The sequence below is a fragment of the Carassius auratus genome, chromosome 18 (genome assembly GCF_003368295.1).
Source record: "Carassius auratus strain Wakin chromosome 18, ASM336829v1, whole genome shotgun sequence".
Classification (NCBI taxonomy): domain Eukaryota; kingdom Metazoa; phylum Chordata; class Actinopteri; order Cypriniformes; family Cyprinidae; genus Carassius; species Carassius auratus.
The window spans coordinates 6,004,793-6,017,585 of NC_039260.1; the positions used below are offsets into that span (position 1 = coordinate 6,004,793).

Here is a 12,793-nt window from a genome sequence, read left to right on the forward strand (position 1 = left end):
ACTTTATTTAGCTCATTCTTGTCTTGTCTTTTTTTTCAAGGCTGAATTCTAAGTGCTCTGGGCCCCCACAACATGTGACTCACATTCTTACTGAAAGTAGAAAGGGGATGTATATATTATTGACTGGACTTGTCTTGTCCATGAGCTGAGTTCGAGGTTATAACATCCCTGCAGCACTTTCCCAAAGGGATTCACGGATAGAGACATTCTGCTGTCGTACTCCTCAAAGAGAGAAGCCTCTAATCAGTCAGCCAGCCTGTGACACCAAAGGCAACACGGACTTTCAAGACACATGAAAAAGGGTGTCCAGCCTAAAATAAACAGGATCCGGAGCACACGAGGGAACGAGTCCCAGTGTTGACGCTCAGTATGCACCCAGTTGTATCAGCTTCCATCCACCTCGACCTCTTTCTACCTCACGCTCTTGCTATGTCGTGTTCACAGTAATAAAGTTTGCAAAGTAAAAACAACAATCCCAGAAATGGCACAGGCCATGCTTTCATAGCAAAAGGTCGGCATTTGGCCTTTCTTGGAGACGGAGCGAGGAAGGAGACCGAGATTTTCTGGGCTCCGGGAGCGTCGAGCTGCTCTGACCGGTCAAGGGATATGCAGAGGGGAGGGCAGGCCCGCATTTGTCATTGATCTTGAAAGAGGGGATGGCGTCTCACACACAAGAAGGTTACAGCCTACGCACAACTACACCCTGCCAACAACCCACCAGCAACCTTTCAATTATTAACCTCCAAGAAATCGCAAGATGCACCCCAGCAGAGGAGAGGATGTAGGATACAGCATCCATCATCAGCCTCCCTTTCCCTCGCTGTTCTCTGGAGTGTGTGTTAAACAATAGGTCAGCTCATAGAGAGCATATACAGTGGTAGAGCATTGCGTTAGCAGCGCAAAAGGTTGTGGGTTCGATTCCCAGGGAACACATGTTGCTTATGATAAAAGTGTCTGCTAAATGCATACATTTATTTAACTTATATATATGTATTGTTCTGTTATAATGCATACAATTAATCAAAAATGAAAGTTGAGACATTTATAATGTTACAAAACATTTAAAATAAATGCAAATGTAAAATTGAATTATTTTACACAAAAATATCAACTGTTTTTAACGTTGATGATAAGAAATCACAGGATTAAATTATATTTCTAAAATATTAAAATAAAATACAGCCATTTTATAAGATAACATTATTGTTTTGTTGTATTTTCAATCAAATAAATGCAGCCTTGAGCATAGGCCTTCTTAATTAACATTGATAAAATCTTGCCCTAAAATTTTGAATAGTTGTGTATAAATTGCTTTATTATACTAAATGGTCTCAATATGTTTTGGTAACTCTTCAGAATAGGGAACACATTCACTATTAATTAGGAATTAGATAGTTGATAAGTTTAGGTATGGGGTCTGATCTAAAATATGGTCATGCAGAATAAGGGATTCATATTTGCTTTATGAGTATCAATAAATGGCCAGTATGCTAGTAATATGAATGATAATAAACAGCTACCTAATAGTGATAATTGGTCCTTAAAATAAAGTGCTACCATTATTTTCGTCAATTAAATTTATTTATTCTTTTTTTGGAGGGGGCAATTTCCATTTTTGGTTGAGCTATCTTTAAGACCGTCTCACAACCTTTACAGTGCTTTGAATTCAAAGAGTGACTTGAAAGTGAAGATTAGTTTTAAAAAGTTGCCAATCAGAGCTTTACTCGTTTAACTAGAGTCTACCGTTAACTGAACAGGCTTCCTTGACAAAGAGGACCTGTGTGTGAGCATGATTGGTTTTCGAGCAGAGCTCATTAAGGGGCAAAGGGGCCGCTCATCTCCGGCTCTTAAGAGTGCTCTGGTCTGTCGGGGCGCCAGTGTCCCTTTCTCACTCCTCCAGGCACACATCAAAAAGTGGGGCAGACTCTCTCAGCTCTGTTCTGGCTGTCTGGGGCTTTGAAGTCCTTTGGTTATCAGCCAAGCGTGTCACGAAACCTGCAGCCATCTGTGAAGAGCCCACAGTTGGGCTGGGCGGCCAAACCCCACAATGACTGACTGTGTGGGGAAAGTTTTACCTGCAGCACTGTCTGCCGTGTTCAGTACATGAGGCATAAAACACGAGAATGAGAGGGTGGGAAGTGACCATTTTGAAGAGACTTATTGAAAACATCTCTCTCAGGGCTGTTGTTCTTCTTCTCTATTCTCCTGACTATATTGTCTTCAAGAAATGCTTAAATAATATGGAGAAAGACTGAGACATACATACATACCGTGAAGAAAAATCGAATAATGTTTTATTTACTACTAAGATTAAATTTGTTTAATTACATTTAATGTTTAAAAAAAAATATATATATCTATCTTACATTGTTAAAAGAAAGTATTATTTTTAGTAAACATGAAAAAAGTAAAAACAAATAATAATAATAAAATGTTAAACAAAAATATATATTAAAGCACTTAAAGTAATTTTAAAAAGTGATTAAAACATTAAATAAAATAAAATAAACAGTTTGTTTTCGGGTATATTTAGACTTTGCATTATTATTTACAGTGAAAATATTCCTTTTAAAACATTTTTAAAATCGCAAAGTCATTGTTTAGAAAGTCCTAGTGATAAGAGGAAAGATATACATCAAGCTGATCAGTTGATTAATATTATGTTGGGGTCTAACTATGAGATGTTTGTGGACAAAGCTAATCTGTCTGTACTGTACATTACCCTGATAAAGCAGGCTGGGCCTCGTCAGGCCAATTGGCCCAATTTATGGGGGTTTCTTGACAACAATAGGATTATATAGGGCATAGACAATGTGCTTTCAGCAGGCTGGCATGGCATGGACAGAACAGGGAGGGGGAGGGCATGCTGAAAGACCAATGAATGCTTTGTATGCCAGTTTAACCCCCGGTTTCATCCATGTATGCACATGCACAGTAACCCACATTACAGAAATGAGCACACAAGACCATGTTATATCTCCAAGTACACACACACACACACAAAAAAAAGATTTCTTCAAAGATTATAGGAGTACAAAAGATTTTTACAACTAACTATCATTTCTGTTTTTCTGGTCAATTTGGCCCAGAGAGGATTTTTTCTATCTAAAAATGCAAGTTAAAACATTGGATCAAAACCTATAAAGTCTGCTCGCAAAGGGTACAGTACAAATTCCCCTCAAAACTGATAACTCTGTTGTTCCCGAGATAGATAAACAGCTTGTTTTCTTACAATTGGTTTTGTATTTGCACCACAGCTTCTGAGTGAAATTATCCACAAATCATGTTGTTTTTCACTCAAAAACTGAGGAACGCTCAGATCAATAAGACCTATGATCAATCAGTTCCAAAAGAAATACAAAACCTATGTTAATTGAAAGAAAAGTTTTGAACAAGACTGAATACAAGATACGGTCATAATAAGACTTACAAGCTCATATTTGACTGGGAACATCAAATTAGGTTTTAAGTTTTTTTTTTTTAGCATAGCACAATGGTTAATTCAATGTATTTCTTGCCATTTGCCAATTGTTGTTAGAAATTTAGCAATTCCTGAGAGAAAATTGTTTCTACTCCAAATGTTTCAGCTCAAGTTAAACCAAAGCTACCCGTGTCATCAACCACTTGCACTTGTGCATTTTACTAAAAGTCATAAATGATGCCCTGAGACGTAGGCATGAGCAGGATTGCATTGCACAAAAGCAGCTGAATTCCATCAGTCAGTGGCTGGTGATATGAACCCTGGTGCTGGTAACCATAGGTGTGAAGGCGAAATGAATGGTGCCCTTCATGAAGGAGTAATTGCCATGTGATTACAGCCCCGCAAATCCAGCGGCTGTGAAAAAAAGCCCCCTTTCATTTCCCTTTGTTGGTGGAAGAATGTAGCTGGGAGAGACCCCAGCGTGAACTGATCCTCTCATATCTGATCAAAGGAAACATGCCAGTTGGACCCCCACCCTTTACGAAAAAAAGCACATCCACCAGACCTGGCAGAATGAGTCAAAACAGGCCTATTTGTGATGTTTTGAAACAAAAATGACTTGATTTCCTTGCCATTCCCATCGGATTCCCTTTGCATTTTCATTGCTGCTTATTTACCTCACTAAGTGACCATATGTTGACACAGCCTGGCAACTAAATGCAACCCTTTTGTTTACCGTGTAAACACGCAATGTATCCCAGAATGCATTAGTTCTGCGGGATAAGTGTGGGTGTAGAAAGGTATGACACTCAGCATTGTCTGAAAATGTCCTTGGTGCTGCATCATATCTGACGCCCGCACCACGAAACAAACAGAGAGGCTTGCAGCTGGATCCTTCTGTTTCCGCATGGCTGCGAATCAATGCTGAACTCACCTACCCCGGAGTACCGCGCATGTGGCGAGAGCTCTCGGACTAACATCACTGGCAAGGCTCTCCACGGAACCTTATAGCGGACTAATTGTTGGCAGTCATGCCAAAACGTACACAAATAGAGAACCGCAAATTAGTCATTAAAACTGGGAGTTACATAAATTATTACGCAAGACAAAATGAGCACAGCAAACAGGCTAATTATGAAATAATAAAGTCCCATTATGTAGCCTGTAGGTCATGTGCTGTGGTGTCCGAGAGGGGATGTAGAGAGCAGAACTTGAAGACAAAGATAGTCAGTGCAATGTGATGATCCTTGTATTATTAAAAATAACAAAGATAAAAAATAAAAATAGCTATATATTATTAAAAATCCATTTGGACTATGTGAGAAAAAATATAAAAGCATGAAATCTTGTTTCTAAAGTGGTTTCAAAATAAATATGTTTTTATATAGACATTACTCTAAAACCACAGTAATTACTAAAACACAGAAATAAGTAATTAAATAATTAGCCTAAATTTAACGTTGTTTATCTTTTTTTCTACAATTATTAAAGTACAGGTGGATTCATAAACATGAAGGAAAACATTGAATTCTAATTTATTTCTTTGTACTGAAATAAATTTCAGTACGCTAAACTTATGTTCCAGACCAACTGGAATAAAATATGATGAAAGTATAAATTACTATTACTAAATTACTGAAACTAAGACTGAAACTAATAGAAATGACAAAACGCCTTTAAAATTACTTCAACTTAAAGTTAAAACAGAAAATATAAAAATCTTAATAAATAGTGCTACTAATGAAAATATAATTCGTATGTAAATAATACTAAGGCAACGCTGTTATGATTGAAAAATTCTTATTAGTATTATTGTTTAAAATTCAGTAATTCATATAAAAAAAATTACAATATTAAATAAATTATAACTTTTACAGCCCTAATTTTTTTCTTAAATTCTCTACTCCAACTGTAGCAAACATGCATTTCCATATGTTTGCACAGACAACAAAACATACAATACCAACATACTGATAGCATCTAAAATGTAAACACTTTTACAAATGAACAACTTCCGAGACATACAGAGGTTTACAATGGTGAATTAATAAGGATTCAAAGTTTGTTTTTATAATAAAAGAGATGAAAGAAATATTGAAAGCCATCACATTTAACACTGTTTACTTCATTGGACAGTTTCGCTCTGTGAGACTTCTAGAGGTCAGCGTCGCTGTGACAAGCATCCACATAAATCACTTAATGAGAAAAACATGCTACACCAAAACATCCACTGTGTTTATATTTCATACTTGTTGAGCTTTGAAGATAATTACAGCCTTACACAGAGTGCAAATGACTTTACTTTTATTACTCCTATCTGGATTTCATTTATAAATACGTTTGCCATTAACAACGTCTTTCTCAGACAGTCATTTATTGATAATGAGAGAGACACATTATGAGATGGTGTTGGAATATTGAGCTTGTTCACTAGCAGTTGTGCCATACAGCAAACGCCTGAGGGTTTATAAAGATTAGCGATTTTTTTTAAATCTTGGATCAATTAATCAATGCACTGATATTGCATGTTTCAGTTTCAGTTTCAATCCAAACATGCAAAAAGTGGTGCATTTCACAGGCAAAATAAACACCTATAAAAATGAATGAGCTCACCGTGGACAGTAACAAAGCCCCATTTTCCCCTGCACTTTTGGTTTCTGTCAGTAGGACAGACCCCATTAACTAACCAACCCCCATTTCCCACAATTCTTTTCCCTTGGGCACCATAGCACACCTGTGAGCCATTTCCCCACTGAGGTTCTGAGAGCTCAAATGTCCCTCAGGCTTCAAAGGAACACAAGATGTGGACAGCATAATCACATTCAGTAGGCCTGCGGTTCATTCATTGACCCACGGTGAGGCGAAGAGTCCAGTGAGGATAATGCGCTGGAAAAGACTATTTCCAGAGTGACCAATGACCTGGACAGCCATTGTGGTTTTCGAACGTGGATGGCTATGAGAACCAGGCATTTGTCTGTCTGCCAAACAGTGTCACAATGCTTCAATGTCCTCGCAAGGAAGCACTTCCTCTTGATTGAGGGGGGCAACAATGTAAACTCACTCAGGGGCGATGACCTCCAAACTTATAGATTTTCCTGCAATTCTCAACTTGCAATGACCCTGGACCTTAGCCATGGGTTAAGATCAGTTAGGGACAATCAATCAACCTCAACACCAAAACATGTTTGGAAAAGTTGCTTTATTCAATTTATGACGCAGAAGCTCATCAAGTGGAGATGGTGGAGTGAACTCAAACTCAGGGGAACCAAGAAGGTTTCCAAAGGTCTGAAAAGCAAAAACAGTTGGGAGAGATCATCTACAGGTCAGAGAACAACTAATCGTACAGATTAGACAATTATACTGGTTCTTAAAAGATGGTTTCAGAAGGGTTGGAATATAATGGAGAAGTCCTACGGACCAGTTTGAGGGTGCTTTTTCTATTTGGTTTCTTTGGTTAATCTCAAAAGCTTGAAGATACATTTCTAAAAGAGGCCTCTTATGCTCAACAAGAATGCATTTATTTGATAAAAAATGCATAAAAAGTAATATTGTAAAAAAATTATTATAATTTGAAATAACCATTATCCATTATAATAGATTTAAATATAATATAAATAGGAATAAAAAGTTCACAATTAAATATATTTGAAATGTTTAAAGGTTTTTGTTCATTCAATGTCTCCTTGCTAAATAAAAATTGTAATTTACTGACATCAACCTATTGAACAGTACGGTATATTTAATGTTTAACTGTGAAACACTCGACCTTCAATGTTCCAGGGAAGAAAGTAAGTCGTACAGTCTTGCAACAGCATGAGGGTGAATAAATAATAATGTAATTTTAATTTTTAATAACTATTCCTTTAAAGATTAAGCATACTGTAAACAATATTAATACTTGGCACACATGAGTGACCCCTAAATATAAAGAGGAAAAACAATAAACGGAAGGACTCAGGCCTGACTCAAGGTGTCTTTCCATCTCCAGCATTCCAAAGCTAAAAATTAGCTTCCTTCTGCTGTAGAGACAGGTTGTCCTGGTCCTCACATCAGGCATTTATCAACATGTCAGTGTGGGTTACGAGGCCAGGAGCCAACACTCCTCTGGCCCCAGATTACTCTTCCATATGGGATTGAGCCAGAGCGTTGGGCCTGCACCACAGCGCTCCACAAAGACACATCAGTGCAGGGGAAAAGGCTACAACAAAGAGCTCTCACTATGGACTGGCATTACAAACGTCTCCACAGACAGTCTGTACCCTAAACTGGAGCAGTAACAGATATTTATTCACCAACCGAAAGGTCTTTTCCTCCAGCTTTTGAAAAGAGCTGAACACAGCGTGCATGTGCCTTAGCGCCACAATACACACATCTGACAGCCATGAGATGAGCAGAGTCGTCTGTAAATAAATGCTAAACAAGCATGCCCAGACATTTAATCTAGTTTTAATGTGCGTTTACATACACTGGCGTTATATTGCTCAAACCACAAAAAGCAACAAATTATTAGGCCTTTGTAAGATAATGACAAAACCACCACCATATTAAAATGTCTAGCTTTTGTAATGCAATGAAAACAACTCTACAAGTGAAACAAGGAGAGATAAGCACCATAAGAAACACATTTCTGCATAAACCAGCCATCTGAAGTGTGAAAACTACATAATTGCATTCATAAATATCACACAAGACATATGGACAGTAAAGGAAATGTGTGATGCTGCCCCACATTTCCAGCTTGAGCACACACATCTATAATAAGGAAGAGCAGAGAAAGAGAAACCACCAGAACAATGTCGTTTCTACTTCATTAACTACTTCCAAATGACAAATCTCTCGTTATACCTCATGCACATCACTGTTCGACTAAACAATTAGGCTTAAGTCCTACAGATTGTTTCATAAATAAACTCACTTGGTTTTGTTTGGGATTATAGTGAACGTCCCCAATGGAGATGCGGTTTATACGACAGCCAGAGCAAACCTCGAAAGTCACACGAAAGCTAAAACAAGTGGGTCTTTGGATGTCCCATAAGGTTCCATTGAGGGTCTTCAAATGTTACAGTTCCACCAGATGAATCTATCTAGCATCCATCTAAGATCATCTATCATCTAATCAACTAAGAAAGTTGTAGAACTGGGAGTAAAGGTTTGCATGTTTTCAACTTGCCTTCATAAGGCAAACCCTAAAAAGTAATGCTTATTCATTTCTGTGCAAATAATCTTAAAGACAAAAAAAGGTGGAGTTTTCTATCACCAGTAGAGGGAGCATGGTTTATCAATCTGAAATACTGAAAAAATTAAATAAAGACAAATGCAAACCTTCAGCTGTCTGAGGCTGGCATGGTACCGCTGACATTTGAGTCACTGTCGCACACATGCATTGCTTCATATTTGTCCAAATTATGAACTATACATCCAACCAGGATAGGACTCAACCTCAATCTGAAATCAAACTCAACCACAACTAAAGGCTGTGTCTGAAAACCTTACATTTCAAAGCACTGAAGGCACACGTAGCGCTCCAAAAAGCTGCATGTGCACCTATGATGGCCAAAAACTGGCAGCATGTGGTTTGGAGGCACGAGCCATGAAGAGATAATTCATCCAAAAATGTCAAATCTGTCATCATTTACACTCCCTCACGTCATTCCAAACCTGTGCGCCTGGAAAGATGTCAATCTCAATCACTGTTCGCTTTCATTTTGCATGCAGCGAAAGTGACTAAGACTGTCAGTCACTAACATGCTGTCCAAAATCTCAGTCAGTCCAAGAGGTTTAGGTGAGCAAATGATGACAGAATTCATTTTGGGGTGAAATAACCCCGTAAGCGACCTCTGCATGCTCTCTGGAGAACAAAACCAGCTTTTTAGGCTGTTGATGAATCGATTTTACCCCTCACAGAGAACAAAAAAATGCCAAGACAGTAAAAACTCTGCTATGGATTCACTATATTCTCTATAAAGCATTCATGAGTCACCTTAACACTGCAGTGTATAAGTTAGTCTAAATCACGCCAAATCATTACAACATATATTATGCAGCATCAACAGAATAACAAGTCACATAATAGAGAAACGAGAAATTAGTAAACGCAATTCCCATCAAGCTTTATCTGTATACTGACTGTTTGCTTCATATACACTTTCAGTTTTGTATAGATATTTAGATCCATAATTTAATATATCTTATAAGCATGCAGAATATACAGCAATCGATTATAAAACTGTGTTATTTTGCACTAACAGTCTATAAAAATAACCATTAAGGGGAACAGACAGCATTACACAATGAAACGGAGGTTTGCGGGTTCAAATACATTTTAGTCAAAATCCAGAATAGACCTGGACGAACACAACAACTAACTGATAGCACATCAAGATAAGATTTCATAATTAATACTAATTTAACAAATGCATCCTCTCTGAGACAAGTAACAGATTGGTACTGAACCTCAGGACCCGACGGTCTCTCTGCGGAGAGAGTGAATAATGTTAGTCAATTATGTGCAGGTCTGACATTAATTTCACCCTCGTAAGGGCTCTAGATCTTACCTTCGTATACAGGGGCCATCGGTGCAAGGATTTCTGTTATTCATGGCAAAAAATCAAGCGACAGCACTGCTCACAACTCAATAAAAATCTGCCATCTTGAGCCGCGGACAGAATCGCTGCTGTCTCCTGCATTACTAACCCAGTTCATCAGGGAGAGAAAAAGGATAAAAGAATGAAAAATCACATCCAGAATTTCAATTTGATGATCGGCCCGCGGTGCGTCATGAAAAAAAAGGATCTCTGCAACTTAATTCCACGGGTATCGATCCTGGTTTGGCTCTAAAAAAGAGCCAAATTGCAGGTCTTGGCTTCAGCTGGTGATCATGACTGTGGAGTGAGTGCCTGCAAAAGTTGCAATGAGAGAAACGAGCGAGCGAACGGAGCGACTTTGCGTTGTAATCGAACGACGAGGTAACCGATCATGTTGAATTGGGCCTCTAAATCAAACGACGATCTACTCGATCGGGCTCACTGCTGTTCTGCAAACAGCTAACGTTAGTTCTGTCAAAATACTATTGATATTACATTTATTACTTTCTTACTGCGATGTCCCCATCTTGCAGTGAGGGTGTTATATGTTAATGAAATATTACCATGGCATATGCATCCGAGGAATTTTTAAGATAGTAGGCTACATGTCAAAAAACTTAGTTTTGCCTTGATACCATGCATGCCCACATCAAGTTTCAGTGATTCCACTGTAAACATTAATAAATAAATTATAAAGAATATTTAAGAAAACTGAACAATTCATCGTTTTTTAAAAAAAAGTAACAATAACGTTTATTATTATTATTATTATTATTATTATTATTATTATTATTATTATTATTAATATATGATTCATCAGAAAAAAGGTAATTGTTTTTCCCACAGTTGATGAGAGTATAAATTGTTAATTTTGCTTGGCAAATTTAATCTGCATAAAGTAACATTGTGTTTCAGAATTCTTTACAGATTTAAAAATTATGACTGACGTAAAACTAGTGTAGGAAGTGTAGAAATATTACTTATATTGAAAAGAGTGATCTGTTTAACATAGCGTTATGCGAAGTTGTGTATATCATAGCATATACACATACAGTGCATAGGCTTAAGCATATCATTGTATGTTTATTACAGTTAACGCAATAAAAAATTCAAAAAAGTAGATTACAGAGAGAGACTTATGTTATCCAGTACCAAACAAAAAATAAAACAGTAATCTTCAAGAGGTCATGTTTTTTCTTTACAAAACAATGTGGCTACTGTAGCTACTGTATCTGTGGCAAATAAACAAACTGACACAAAATATTAAATAGTAGGCTATTACTTCATTTGTATTGTTATTACTATATTCAAATAAAGGACTGTAGGCTACAATTCTTGTGTGTGGTCCCCGGCTAGCTTTCAGTGCAAACTACAAGTACCACAAGTCATTGCGTGGTTTTTTTTTTTTTTTTTTGCCGCATGAAAACTACATTTTCCAGCACGCCTCAGTGTCGTCGCAAGCAGTTGCTGTCAAACACAGGGTAAGCGCACTGTTTATATCATTTTACTATTAGTATAATCTAAACCTTTCATAACATTGTAACGTCCCAGATTTACTCAAACAACAGCAGATTATTTGCAGAGGGCATGATGATCGCTGCTCGTTCTTTTTATTATGTAAACTTTTGTACGGTTTCTGTTACAAAGCAAGAGGGGAAAGGTGACATGACATAGAGAGCATCGTATTGAACTTATTCTTCGTGTGTAGGCTGATAGTAAAACAGTTAAATCAGTGTTGACAGCAGTCTAAATTATAAACAATCTTAACTTTAATTTTTCGGAGAGGTTCACAATTATATACAGTAGTATGCATGTAACAGAAATCAAATATTAGTAGAATGACTGGTTAGACTGGTTAGTCTGGTTCTTAAAAAAAAAGAAAACTTTTTTTTTTGATTATGTGACGAACTTTTCACTCAAATAAGGTTATGCTAATATATTCTTTGAAGTGATTATAATTTCTTATAGTTCTGATCTTTACTTTGTGATCAAGTACGCAAGCGTGGGATATTTGTCTAAGCTTATATTCTGATTAATATGATAAAGTATGAATCACTGAGAGTCATGCATAATGTCTGCATTATCTGTTAAAATTTTATCTTGCATTATTGTGAAATTGTATGTGATTTGCCCTTTTGCACACAGCTAGATGTCCTTACATGCTCTCAGACTAACAGTTATTGGTAATATAATGTCAGCCATGCTCACCAACATGATTGCTAAAGCCAAGAACTTCCAACTTAACTGTTCACAAAATGTAAGCATTAAACAGCGTTAACAGAAGTAGTGTAGTGTAAGCGTTCTTACCTTTAGCTGGTGTGGGCTGGAAGGTTTTTTTTTTTAGCTTAAATCTCCTTAGAGATTTACTGTACCTCCACACTGACACGAAAGAGCATCTTTACAATGTCAATGATGAAAATTCATATCAAGGCCTCTTGTCCACAATCAAGAGCCTGTTTTGGGGATTTTGAGAGATGTCAGAGGAGTCATGAAACCAGATGTGACAAGTGTAAACAGTAGAGCATCAAACATGTACAAACAGAAGCAGTGAACTGTGCAAATAAGAAGGAAGAAATCAGTTTTTTTTGTTTGTTTGTTTTTTTGTTTGTTTGTTGGCATTAGCTAATTGAAACTAGTTGTATTCGGTTTATAATAATGTAAAAGGGTTCATCTTTCTACTGCTGTATAATTGAGTATACAGTGTGTGTGTGTGTGTGTGTGTGTTTAGTTGTTTGTTTGTTTTTTGCTGCATGTAGTTTCTGTTCCTTTTGTAAAACAGGACTGTAAA

General features: G+C 37.0%; 2 protein-coding genes across 8 annotated transcripts in view; one reads left to right on the forward strand and one right to left on the reverse strand.

The window, feature by feature from the left end:
* LOC113118225 (homeodomain-interacting protein kinase 2-like) overlaps window positions 1-10,358 on the reverse strand; it is an 89,461-nt gene extending 79,103 nt beyond the window's left edge. For 2 of the 6 annotated variants that reach the window (XM_026287252.1, XM_026287248.1), the window contains exon 1: window positions 9,976-10,358. In XM_026287252.1, coding sequence (XP_026143037.1) covers window positions 9,976-9,994 — 19 coding nt within the window. In that variant the 5' untranslated portion in view covers window positions 9,995-10,358. Of the gene's footprint in view, window positions 1-8,336; window positions 8,406-9,874; window positions 9,895-9,975 lie in introns of all 6 variants that reach the window. The other 4 variants (XM_026287250.1, XM_026287251.1, XM_026287249.1 and 1 more) reach the window with 4 other exon arrangements.
* Window positions 10,359-11,395: 1,037 nt separating this feature from the next.
* The window catches only part of LOC113118226 (thromboxane-A synthase-like), a 56,981-nt gene continuing 55,583 nt past the window's right edge, over window positions 11,396-12,793 (forward strand). The window contains exon 1 of one of the 2 annotated variants that reach the window (XM_026287253.1): window positions 11,396-11,486. In XM_026287253.1, the coding sequence (XP_026143038.1) occupies window positions 11,425-11,486 (62 nt within the window). In that variant the 5' untranslated portion in view covers window positions 11,396-11,424. The remainder of the gene's footprint in view (window positions 11,487-12,793) is intronic. The other variant, XM_026287255.1, reaches the window with a different exon arrangement.